This window comes from Sinocyclocheilus grahami, unplaced genomic scaffold (assembly GCF_001515645.1).
Source record: "Sinocyclocheilus grahami isolate Dianchi unplaced genomic scaffold, SAMN03320097.WGS_v1.1 scaffold282.1, whole genome shotgun sequence".
Lineage (NCBI taxonomy): Eukaryota > Metazoa > Chordata > Actinopteri > Cypriniformes > Cyprinidae > Sinocyclocheilus > Sinocyclocheilus grahami.
In genome coordinates, this window is record NW_015505461.1 from 33360 (window position 1) to 46791 (window position 13432).

General features: G+C 38.3%; 1 protein-coding gene and 1 long non-coding RNA gene across 2 annotated transcripts in view; one reads left to right on the forward strand and one right to left on the reverse strand.

Annotated features, from left to right (window-relative positions):
• Positions 1–10871, forward strand: part of LOC107600334 (B-cadherin-like) — a 25965-nt gene extending 15094 nt beyond the window's left edge. The window contains exons 4-18 of the mRNA XM_016292202.1: positions 3119–3210; positions 3464–3604; positions 3703–3769; positions 5298–5392; positions 5853–5994; positions 6140–6312; positions 6396–6524; positions 6645–6830; positions 6914–7158; positions 7696–7835; positions 7911–8132; positions 8225–8440; positions 9008–9141; positions 9349–9492; positions 10096–10871. Coding sequence (XP_016147688.1) covers positions 3119–3210; positions 3464–3604; positions 3703–3769; positions 5298–5392; positions 5853–5994; positions 6140–6312; positions 6396–6524; positions 6645–6830; positions 6914–7158; positions 7696–7835; positions 7911–8132; positions 8225–8440; positions 9008–9141; positions 9349–9492; positions 10096–10302 — 2333 coding nt within the window. The 3' untranslated portion in view covers positions 10303–10871. The remainder of the gene's footprint in view (positions 1–3118; positions 3211–3463; positions 3605–3702; positions 3770–5297; positions 5393–5852; positions 5995–6139; positions 6313–6395; positions 6525–6644; positions 6831–6913; positions 7159–7695; positions 7836–7910; positions 8133–8224; positions 8441–9007; positions 9142–9348; positions 9493–10095) is intronic.
• Positions 10232–13432, reverse strand: part of LOC107600335 (uncharacterized) — a 3845-nt gene continuing 644 nt past the window's right edge. Inside the window, exon 3 of the long non-coding RNA XR_001610801.1 lies at positions 10232–10269. This is a non-coding gene — a long non-coding RNA (uncharacterized lncRNA). The remainder of the gene's footprint in view (positions 10270–13432) is intronic.

The following is a 13432-nucleotide window of genomic DNA, read 5'->3' on the forward strand; positions in this document are numbered from 1 at the left end:
CATCTACCCATGGACACCGCTGACACCCCCAGCCCCACTCAGGACCCTGAGCCCAGCCCACCATCTCCCCGCGGTACGGAGCATCAACCTGAGCCCACCGATGACGGAGAGCCATTTCCCACCGCGATCCATGAGCCGGAGCAAAGCCCCACGGCTAAGAAGAGGATCGCCTCGGATGTTGAGCCCAATGCGTCAGACCAGGTGCGAGAGCCGGTGACATTGCCCACCACGAGGGGGCAAGCCGTGGACGGTGTGAGCGCGGAGAGGAGCTCCGCCCCCTGCATCATGGCTGAGGGTGAGCGGACTATGGAGGGAATTCAGGGCCAAAATGAGGAGAGACCGCGGAATCCTCTGTCCAGCCCAGGAAGGGCTCTGGATCCCCAGTCCATTCCAGGAAGGGTTCCTGATGTTTCGTTTAGCCCAGGAAGGGCTCCTGATGTTTTGTTCAGCCCAGGAAAGGCTCCTGATGTTTCGTTTAGCCCAGGAAGGGCTCCTGATCCCCAGTCCAGCCCAGGAAGGGTTCCTGATGTTTTGTTTAGCCCAGGAAGGGCTCCTGATCCCCAGTCCAGCCCAGGAAGGGCTCCTGATGTTGCGTTCAGCCCAGGAAAGGCTCCTGATGTTTTGTTTAGCCCAGGAAGGGCTCCTGATCCCCAGTCCAGCCCAGGAAGGGCTCCTGATGTTGCGTTCAGCCCAGGAAAGGCTCCTGATGTTTTGTTTAGCCCAGGAAGGGCTCCTGATCCCCAGTCCAGCCCAGGAAGGGCTCCTGGTCCCCAGTTCCGCCCAGGAAGGGCTCCAGCCCAAGAGCTCTCTCCAGTGCCTGCTCCTCAAAAATAACCGCCCTCCCACCCGCTCCGGCCTCCTCCGGCATCACCATGGTCGGCGTCTCCCTCGCCTCTGCCTCCAGCCTCCGACGCCCGGACTCTGCCTCGGTCCGTAGACCCAGTGGCTCCACCTCGGCTCCTAGCTCCCTCGCCTCCACAGTAACCCATCGATCCATCAGCTCCACCGTGCTCCCTCGTTCCTCCGTCTCCGCCTTGGTCGGGCATCGACCCACCATCGCCTCTGGACTCCTCTCCTCTGGCTGCGCCTCGTCGCTCTGTCCTACCGGCTCCGTTGGGCTCCTTCCTCCCATCAGCTCCACCTTGGTCCTCAGTCGCTCCGGCTCTGCCACGGATCTCTGAATATCCGCCTTGGTCGGCCAGAGCCCTCGGCTCCACCCTGGCCCCCCAGATCCTCGGCATCCCCCTGGCTCGTTGGCTCTCCATCTCAGCCTCGGGCTCCTCCTCCACCTGCTCTGCCGCCGTTGGTCGGCCCCCTGGAGTCAGTGGACATTCCTCCTCCATGGCTCCTCCCTCCGTCGGCTCCACCGTGGGCCACTATTATAGCTGTGGCCAGGGTCCCAATGTGACACAATCAGGGTTAGGTGCTTCTACACCTTTGTTAATCAGCTATCATTTCACACTGATTTTAGGAATAAATTATGGTTAGGTTTAGGGGTAGGGATTGGGTTTAGTCTATATTTTTGGACAGTAATGTTGATCCAGGATCAACAAAAGATGTTGATCCAGGAACCTGTCTTACTTGGCAAAATCACGGCGACCGTATGCACCTATAGGAAGAGGGGAAATTAAGAAACTGTCTGTTATTGACCATGAAAGTTCGCGTTTAATATTTTTAAACTAAATATATAAAGTTATAATGAAATAAGACGTTTATTATTATTATTGTTATCGTTTAATAAATTGTATCCATTTGGAAAATTACCAGCTTCTCATTGGGTGCAGAGCTGAAAGTGGCTGAAAGTGCCCACCCGGGCCCACCGTAGCTTCACCACTGCTCGTTACCCTCTTTGTTTGCTCCCTCTTTATTCTCCTTGTGTTTGCAGTTCTGTGGCAGTTTGCTGTCAAATGTAACCTGTTGGTTCCTGTCTTGTCCTGTCCTGCCTGATCCTTTCTTGCCTCGTCTCACCTCCCCTCCCCGCCCCTCGGGGTAGATTTTTTTGCTTTTGTTTTATTTATTATTAATAAAAGCCCATTGTTCTCTGAATCATTTAGTCCTTGCTTCATCCCTCCACAAACCCTGACAGTCCTTTGTTTGTACTGAACAGTTAAACTGCCTGCTGTTCTTCAGAAAAATCCTTCAGGTCCCACAAATTCTTTGGTTTTCCAGCATCTTTTGTGTATTTGAACCTTTCCCAACAATGACTGTATGATTTTGAGATCCATCTTTTCATACTGAGGGACTCATACACAACTATTACAAAATGTTCAAACAATTCTCACTGATGCTCCAGAAGGAAAAACAATGCATTAAGTGCCAGGGGTGTAAACTTTTGAACAGAATGAAGATGTATACATTTTTTGTATTTTGCCTAAATATCTTTTTTCATTTAGTACTGCCCTTCAGAAGGTACAGAAGATGCTTACATGTTTCCCAGGAGACAAAATAAGTTAAATTTACCCTGATCTTCAAATTTAAAAGGTTTTCACCTCCAGGCTCTTAATGCATGGTGTTTCATTCATTCATTCATCTTTTCCACGTTTGTGCCAATAGTGGACACAATAGTGATGTCACAAACTGGTCACAATCAGTGGTGTTTTTTTTTGTCTTTGCTTGACTGTTTAAAAATTAACACTTTTGTTGGTATAGTGAAACCCTCAAAGGTGAATGTTTTTTTTCCAACTGAGGCAAAAGTCTATGGATTTGACCTCACCCTCCCCTTTTCTATCTCCTCAGACTTGCCTTAGCACAGTTTACCAAGTGGTTGTAAATACACAAAAAAAATGTGTAGACTCAAAAATTATATAAATAAAATAAAAAACCTTTCAAAAATCAATCTTTTTGCGTCATGACAACTTGAAATTATGTTTGTCCAACAAAGCACATTGAGTTTGAAGAACTCAGATATTTGTAGCATAAACAAGTTTTTAAGTTGATCACTCAAAAAATTTTTATTAACTAAATGTTGTTGCCCTGGAACCAGTAAATCTTATCAATTTCTGTTAAACTCAAGACTTGCCACTGCAAAAAGTGACTGATTGATTCTAGTTTGAATTAGTTTAAAATCCATTGTATAAAGACCTGTTTCTTGTCCTGTTTTATTACGACTTTCTGACAGTAATTTTCAGTAGCAATGATGGAAGCACAAGAGCTGAGCATGTCTACAGTCATGACAATCACATGGATACTGCAGTGAATGCAGCTTCACAGGTATGTGCAACTTCCTGCTGTGTAATACAGTACAAGCCTGACCTCTGCTTGGCCCTTCACACAGTTTATTTTATTATATGATATTATTTATGCACACAAAATGAGGCTGCAAACTCTTTTTTTTATTAAGAAGAGATGGTTAATTTCACAAAGTAGAATCCAGAAAAGGTAGAATTAAATAGTATGAAGGATTGATATAACGTTCTGTGTAGTTTTACACGCAGTGTGTGTTTTTTTTATCTTTTAATTTTAGTTAGAAACTCCCTCTGATATTCTGATTGTGGAGTTTCCGAGCTCTTCAGCAGGACAAAGGAGAAGAAAGAGAGAGTGGGTTATTCCTCCTTATAGTATACCTGAGAACGAGAGAGGCAGTTTCCCAAAAAAACTGTTCCAGGTGTGTAAAAGTAATGAAATGACAGTTGTAAATTGCATCAATATGTAAAGGTGTATATGATCAATGCAAGTCTATATATATTTTATTTCTGCATTTAGATAAAGGCAAAGTTGTACAGTGTACCTGATGAAGAGATAGTTTACAGTATCACAGGAGAAGGGGCAGATCAGCCACCTGTGAGGATTTTTACTATTGACAAAAAGACAGGGAATCTCTTTGTGACACAGCCACTGGATAGAGAAAAAAAGGATTTATACAAGGTAAGTGGATGTTTATTACAGTGATGTTAAATTTATTGTTGTGGATCTTTTTTATGCACTACCAGCAACATCACACACTATGATGGAAGATGAAAGTGTAAAAAGCATAATAGGACCCCTTTAATTAACAGATGAGGTTCACATACCTTCTCCAGTAAAGATATTTATTCCTGGATTATTTTGCTCATTAAATCAGTGAAACAATATGAAGGACTCAATTCTGAACAATTTAGTTTAGGCAGAAATACTGAAAATTAAGAAACTGTCTATGTGCCTCTGAAAATCAATTAAACAGTCAATTCTAAGCCAATAAAATGTTTCTCTTTCCATTTAACATTTTGTAGTTTAATATGTGATCTTTATTTATTACATGATTAATAAAGTAAACAGATAAAGTATTTCACTTGGGATATTACTAGAATTTTGCACTTAACATCCATTACCTGATGAAGAGATAGTTTACAGTATCACAGGAGAAGGGGCAGATCAGCCACCTGTGAAGATTTTTACTATTGACAAAAAGACAGGGAATCTCTTTGTGACACAGCCACTGGATAGAGAAAAAAAGGATTTATACAAGGTAAGTGGATGTTTATTACAGTGATGTTAAATTTATTGTTGTGGATCTTTTTTATGCACTACCAGCAACATCACACACTACGATGGAAGATGAAAGTGTAAAAAGCATAATAGGACCCCTTTAATTAACAGATGAGGTTCACATACCTTCTCCAGTAAAGATATTTATTCCTGGATTATTTTGCTCATTAAATCAGTGAAACAATATGAAGGACTCAATTCTGAACAATTTAGTTTAGGCAGAAATACTGAAAATTAAGAAACTGTCTATGTGCCTCTGAAAATCAATTAAACAGTAAATTCTAAGCCAATAAAATGTTTCTCTTTCCATTTAACATTTTGTAGTTTAATATGTGATCTTTATTTATTACATGATTAATAAAGTAAACAGATAAAGTATTTCACTTGGGATATTACTAGAATTTTGCACTTAACATCCACGTTGCATCCCATGTCGTCAGCTCAAGGCTTGTGCAATTTCAGAAGATGGGAAAAAAGAGGCATCACCCACAAACCTCACTATCATTGTGACCGACCAGAATGATAACAAGCCTGAGTTTACGGAAAATCCTTTTAATGGACAAGTTTCTGAAGCTTCTAAAGGTAGGCAAATTGAGCAGTCAGCCTTTAGAATAAATGTCTTTTAATCATTCTTTTAACATACATTTTAATGATTCCCTTAAATAGTACATTTTGCATTTTTTAAATGTCATCAATAGTAACTAAGTCTTTATTCTCACATCAAAGACCATGAGTTCATGACAGTCACAGCCACTGATGCAGATGATTCAGAAACTGACAATGCTATGGTCAGATACACACTTGTCAGCCAAGAGCCGCAGGAGAAGGGGCAGATCAGCCACCTGTGAAGATTTTTACTATTGACAAAAAGACAGGGAATCTCTTTGTGACACAGCCACTGGATAGAGAAAAAAAGGATTTATACAAGGTAAGTGGATGTTTATTACAGTGATGTTAAATTTATTGTTGTGGATCTTTTTTATGCACTACCAGCAACATCACACACTACGATGGAAGATGAAAGTGTAAAAAGCATAATAGGACCCCTTTAATTAACAGATGAGGTTCACATACCTTCTCCAGTAAAGATATTTATTCCTGGATTATTTTGCTCATTAAATCAGTGAAACAATATGAAGGACTCAATTCTGAACAATTTAGTTTAGGCAGAAATACTGAAAATTAAGAAACTGTCTATGTGCCTCTGAAAATCAATTAAACAGTAAATTCTAAGCCAATAAAATGTTTCTCTTTCCATTTAACATTTTGTAGTTTAATATGTGATCTTTATTTATTACATGATTAATAAAGTAAACAGATAAAGTATTTCACTTGGGATATTACTAGAATTTTGCACTTAACATCCACGTTGCATCCCATGTCGTCAGCTCAAGGCTTGTGCAATTTCAGAAGATGGGAAAAAAGAGGCATCACCCACAAACCTCACTATCATTGTGACCGACCAGAATGATAACAAGCCTGAGTTTACGGAAAATCCTTTTAATGGACAAGTTTCTGAAGCTTCTAAAGGTAGGCAAATTGAGCAGTCAGCCTTTAGAATAAATGTCTTTTAATCATTCTTTTAACATACATTTTAATGATTCCCTTAAATAGTACATTTTGCATTTTTTAAATGTCATCAATAGTAACTTTAGTCTTTATTCTCACATCAAAGACCATGAGTTCATGACAGTCACAGCCACTGATGCAGATGATTCAGAAACTGACAATGCTATGGTCAGATACACACTTGTCAGCCAAGAGCCCAAATTTCCAAAACCAAACATGTTTGAAATCAACACTTCAACTGGAACCATTCGTGTGCGAGAACCAGGCATGGACAGAGAGGTGAGAAGTGACATTTGATGACTCTCGAAGTGGTGATCAAATGACATGATGTGAACAAACTAATCAGTTATCTTCCTTTTCAGCAATGGCCCAGATATACTTTGTTAATTGTGGCTGCTGACATGGAAGGAGAAGGTTTGGCAACCACTGGCACAGCTGTTATTATTATTACTGACAGCAATGATAACCCACCACAGTTTGAGCAAACTTCGGTAATGCATACAAACATTGAGTGTTCAGTCAGTGCTATACTAGAGTATAAATACAACTATTTATATTTTATACTATATACCATTTCAGTACAGCATAAAATCATTCATTTTATGTTTTAGCACATCATATCTGTCCCAGAGAATAAAGTAGGGGCTGTAGTGGCCAAACTTACAGTTACTGATGGAGATGAAGTTGGATCACCTGCCTGGTCAACCAAGTACCGTATTATTAGTGGTGACAAGGGTGGGTTTTTCAATGTCAGTACTGGACCCAGCCAGCTGGAGGGCATCATCACCACTGTAAAGGTACTGTGTGTTGCTCCAATGTCTGTCCATTGAATTAATTGTGATGACATACCTTAGTAAAAGATGCTTTCTTTTCTATTTAGCCCCTGGACTTTGAGAAGAACAAGCAATACATTCTGTTGGTGATTGTTGAAAATGATGAACCATTTGTCGGTTCTTTGACCACTTCCACTGCCACAGTTATGGTGAATGTAGAAGATGTGAATGAGCCTCCCAAGTTTAATCCAAAGGAGAAGGTTATTTCCAGACATGAAAATTTACCAGTTGATACTGAATTGGGTGCTTATTCAGCCACTGATCCAGACACTGGAAAATCACAGAAGATAACGTAAGAACTGCTGCACCACTTTAAACTTTATACATAAATAAAGAGATATATACTACTGTTCAAAAGTTTGAGATCAGTAAGATTGATAGATAGAGAGAGAGAGAGAGCAAGAGAGACTGACTTCTGCATAGAGGCAGTCACAAAGAAATCATTCTAATGTGCTGATTTGGTACTCAAGGAACCTTTCTTATTATCACAGCTGAAAATTGTTGTGTTGCTTAATGCTGAAGTGTATGATAACTGCAATTTAGTGTCTTTTTTCAGGATTTTGTGATGAACAGAAAGTTTGGAAAACAGCATTTGAATCGAAATCCTTTGTAATACTATAAATGTCTTTATTTATAAATGTCGTTTTGAAGCCCTTGCTGAATAAAAGTATCAGTTTCTTTCTTAAACTTCTGAAGTATATGGTAATAATTTGTTGCGTGACATAGTTACACGTTACATGTAATTACTATAGTATACCATATCTGTCTATCTATTTACATGTATGTGTGTGTGTGTGTGTGTGTGTGTACACATTTTGGTTCCTCCCAGGTATAAAATTGGCAATGATCCTGCTGACTGGCTAAGTGTAAATCAAGAAACTGGAATGATTAAAGTCAAGAGTATAATGGATAGAGAATCTGTCAAAGATGGCAAATACAGAGCTATCATTTTGGCCCTGGATGATGATGGTAATTTGTGTTTCTTTTTAAAATGAGAATTCTCGCTAGTATAGCCTTTTTCAATAAGTTTGTGCTTGTATGCAGATGTAAATCCAGCAACTGGTACAGGAACCTTGGTAATTGAATTGGAGGATGTAAATGACAACGCTCCAATTATTAACGAAGGAAGTATAGTGATTTGCAATCGTGAGGCCACAGTGCTTCTCTCTATAACTGACAAAGATGGACCTCTTTATGCTGCTCCCTTCAGCGTTGAGCCCCAAGGAGACACAAAGAAAAACTGGACTGCCAGGATGAATGAAACAAGTAAGGATAATGTATATTGGAAAAATATGAACTACATATGATCTAATTCAAGTCTAGGTGTTTATACTAACCTATTTATTTGCCTATTATAGAAACTGGGATTCTGTTGACGCTTAATTCTGTGTTGGAGCAGGATCATTACAATGTTGTCCTAAGGGTTTATGATACCAATAACATGTATCAGGACAACTCCATTCAAGCAACAGTGTGTGACTGCAAAGGAGATGAATTTCTATGCAAAAAAATGATGGCGGGGATCCCACTATCATTATCTCTTGGAATCCTGGCAGCCATCTTGGCTCTGCTGTGTATGTAATTTAATTATTCCATTCATACATTTAAAGTAAATAAAGGGGTTATATCTTACACATTTGTAACATTAAAATTATTCAAGGTTTCTTCAAAACACAAGTGTGACCTTTGACCATTAGTGTTAAACAAGGTTGTTTTTGCTGCAGTATCTTTCAGATGTTCTCTATGGGCAACAGACTTGTAGGACTCAATTGTAGGACAATGTTCTTTCTCTTCCAAGTGGATAATACACAAACAGGACGTTAATTTTTGTATGACCAACACAGATGGATTGTCTTAAGCATATTCTAACACCGTGGATCATTCCCTGTACATATGGAATATTTAATGAAGTGGAGAAATAGATGCACTTTCTTCTTTTTGTTTACAGAAGTAAACATTGCAGATGATGTCAGTTGGCATCCATTAATGTCTGGGCTGGGGATGAGTTTTTAATCCTTGATATGACCCCTTTAAACACTTTCAGTGTATTCATTAACTACTATCACTTTTGAATAATTTCTTTAATCCTAAAATTTTGTCATTTTTTGTTAGTGATTTAGTTTATGCTCTTTTTACCACAGTATTTCTTCTTCTACTTCTGCTGCTCATGAGGAGGAAACCAAGTAGTATAAAAAAGCCACTCCTTCCTGAAGAAGATGACATAAGAGACAATGTCTGCTGTTATGATGAGGAAGGCGGTGGAGAAAATGATCAGGTTAGGTTTAAAATTTAAATTAATTCAGTTTTTTAAGGTCTGGATTCATTACAATTAGTGTTATGGCAAATTATTGAAATACAGCTTTCTGTGATTTGGTGCTACTGTTTTAGAGTGCATTAGATTGTATATATCAACAACAATTACTACAGTGCAGTGTGCACTTCTTGTTGTTTTTTCTTTTTATATCACACACTTTCTACACAGAACTATGATTTGAGTGTGTTACATCGAGGCCTGGACAACAGACCTCAAGTGTTCAGAAACGATGTGGCTCCTATTTTCTTGCCTGCACCTCGGTATAGACCTCGACCAGCCAACCCTGAGGAGATTGCCACATTCATTGATTATGTAAGTCATATATTAGTTTTACAATGAGCATCAGATCTTTCTAACGTGGCAAGGTGCTCAGAGCAGAACAAAAACTTTTGTAGACCAAAAAAAAGGCAGGCTAGGCCAACTTGGGAATTTTACCCAGGGGATTATTTAACACAAAAACCAGAAAAGGATAGAGGATCAGACAAGCTGATCTAAAAAATCTAGAGGACCAGAGATGGAGATCAATTACAAAAAAAGAAAATGAATTTTATTTACATGTAATGCACACAAACATTACACCATAAAAAAAATATAGTGGTCATTAGTTCAAAGACATTCTTTAACACCAATAAAACACCACTACACACAAGTATGCACAGGTATGCACAAATAGTCATATCCCAAAGCACTGAGAAAATAAGCCAAATAAAATAATACATTAAAACAGGAATACAAAAGTGCATTATATGACAAAACGTCAACAACCTTCTTAGAGGTCAATGCTATCCATTGGCCCATAAACCTGTCAATCATGGAGTCCACCAAAAGAAAGTAACCAACCATCCAGCCACAATATTTTGATTCCCTTCTTAAAAAAAGTTCTACTCGTGACAGTAACAGTTCTTTGTAACATAGAATCTGAAGACTGCAGATGAAGATCCCACAGCACCCCCATACGACTCCCTCCTGGTGTTTGACTATGAAGGAGGAGGCTCCGATGCGAGTTCACTCAGCTCCCTCAACTCTTCCAACTCAGGACATGACCAAGACTATGACTTCCTCAATGAGTGGGGCCCACGCTTTAAGAAGCTGGCAGATATGTATGGAGGAGGAGAAAATTAAAAGTTATTCTGTGTTGACAATATACGTTTTTTGTTTTTCAATTGTAGAGAGGGGGAGATTGTGCTGGAGGTTTAAAAGCAGAATTTGTCTTCATATTCATGATTTTGGCTCTGCTGATGTCCCCCTGCTTTGTCACACTTTTTGAGATCGCAATGAACTTGTGTCAGCTTTTTAGCAATTATAAAGGGATCATTCTTTGTGTGCTTTTTTTGGGGGGGTAATCCATTCAGAATTTGGCCAAATCATATCTTGCTGTCCTTACCACCAGTACAAAGAGTGAAAGATTTGTTTTCCTTGGCTCAGTACGTGTCAGGAGGACAATGGCAGCAAGTAGACTGTGAATTTTGTGTTATTCTATTATAAAGTATTTCAAATCGGTTTAGTGAAGATCTAAGTGATGTGCATACAGATCTGTTATTCAGGTGTGGGTTTACCATTTTGGGGGCCCTAAGCAAAGTCAAGACCTGAGGCCCTACATGCCCTACCATAACATTACCTTTATTTAACTATATTATTTGAATTGTACATATTAAACAGAATTAAGTGACATTTAAAATCTTTATTTACATACACAAATAAAATAAAAACAAAAACAGTCACTACAAAAATGGTATGTACAATGTGCTGTTTTTTTCCTCGCTGTTTCAATTGACTGTTTAAGTTCAAAGATACATTAAATAATGACTGCATCACTAAAAGTAATGCATAGTCCTCTAGTTTTTTTTTTTCTTGTTAACTACTCAGCTATGGACATTGAATGAGGTAAATGCAGTGTTATGTTTTTACAAACTGTTTTATTGTCTTTCCGTGATTGAATGAATGATCACGAGGCATGATACATTTCAATAATTGTACTGTATTTTCCAACATACCTTCTGATTCACATTTATTACATGCTATAACTAGTAATAAAGTGGAGAGTGCTACCGCTTAAGCTAGATGACTAAAACATTTTAAGCTTTGGAAACATTTTAGTATTGCATTTCTTCTTTCTTTCTTTTTTGAGCACCGCTTCGTTATTTTTGTCTACTTTATCCGGCCCATTAATAAATGAGGTCAAAAGGAGTTAATTGTTTGTGGCCAGCAAGCCTACAGGGCCCCATGCATTTGCATGGTTAACACCACTACTGCTGTTATTGCATGCGCATATATTTTTGGCTTCAAAGACGCAGATGTTAAGGTTACAATGTTACGTGTCATACTGTAACATGCTACTTTGTGTGTGCTAATACAAAATTTAATTGTTTTTAAGGGATAATTCTTGTTTTAATGTTTTTACAATACATGTAAGAGACATGTTGCAAGCATTAGGCTATCAATTTAATAAACACTAATAAACTATTTTCTTTCATGTCTTTTTTTAAAGAGTAACATAAACCTAGAGTACTTCGGTAATTTGGAAATTGTTTTGACGAGTAACTAGCAGAAATTAGTAGTCTTGCAAACCCAACTCTCAGCCCACTGAAACGTTTGGAGAAAAATTTGGAAATTTGGCACAAAGATAGAGGACAGTGTAAACTTATACTACATCAAATTTGATGTCTCTAAAACTCTCCCACTACCAAAGCTCACTTTTCGCACTTATGTTAATGCTAATTGTTCTATTATTTTATAAAATTTTTCCCCGCCTGATTCCTTGAGTCAAATGTATACCATTTCTTAATTCAGTAGGCAATATTTAGCAGCCAGCAATTTCAGTTGTGAATTCCCAATCAAGATGCAGTTACGAATTATATGTTCAGTGCTGTGGACGCTATAAAAATACTAGCAAAGACTTTAAATCTGGCACCACTGGAAAACAATTCAAGAATATATTGATAGTTTTTTTTTTTTTACCAACTGGCCTAAAGATGATTTTGAAAGTGATTTTTTTTTTTAATGTTATGATGTTTGGTTACTATTTAAACACATTATGGCATTCAAAAATAATCAAAAGCATGAAAGGAACTGTATTTTTTCTGTATGTGTTTTTTTTATTTATAGTTAGTTTTAGTTATATAGAGTTTAATAAAATTACAGTTATATACTTGTGTCACCAAACCAAACCCTGGTGATGTTTCTGAATCCGTGTATCATTCGATCATTCGTTTTTTATTTAATATTGAAAGTAGAAAAATTTGAAAACGGCTCCTTTTTCGTATTTTCGTTTTTTTTCCAAAACATGAAAAACGAGAATTCAGCTTACATTTTCGTTTTTCGTTCTTGGGTGGAAAAATGAATAAACAGCTTGAATATTCGATTTCTACACGTGGGCGGGGAATTAAACACCCCTTTCTGCTGTCAGCCGAATATCAAACCGTGCCATCATCAGTTCTTCCGCAGTATCACGCAGCAGAATAATAGTCCTCCACTGCTGCAGTTGTATGGATTCTTAACGCATTTATTGCAACTACATTTAGTCTTTTTTCATCAAACAAACAGGCTAATGAATAGCTCGACACAACTCATACCTGGGCAGAGTCTAGACAGGGCTTTCTTCTGTGTAGATATAAATTATATTCTTTGCATCAGCTGGCATGACAGGGTATGATATGACAGCTGTCATAGCCTACCCTGCTCACCCAGTAAGTCTGTTTGTTTAATTAATTAATTTGTTTCAAAAGAAATATTTTAAACACCAAGACAAAAAGGAAAGAATTATAAATTGGCTTGGGTATATAGGCCTATGTTCACGCAAGAACTGTCATTCTGACTGACAACCGGAGAACAACAGATATTAAATAGCCTACTGTTAAGAGTTATATAATGTAGTCTTGTGTTTTATTAAAATTGATTATAATTGATATGATATCTCAAAAGGATATGCACTAGTGCTCGGCGTGAGCTGCTGCGCACTCGCACTGCAACGCAAGATTTTCATAAAATATAATAGCTTGCCATTTCGGTTTGTTTCTCACCAAACCCTCTGTATTACCTTCAGAATGCTTGGAATATACGCCACGAGATGCATAGGATTATTTTACGACAGATATGCATCCGCTTCAAAAAAAAAAAAACTGAAGTCACCATTCTCTGCCATGAAATTGGCAAGTGCCAACAGGACATTTTTGTGTTATTAAGTAATACGCCTTTAGCAGAACATTAAGGTGAGTAGTGACTCTAGTTCACACAGTTCCAATAAATTGCGATG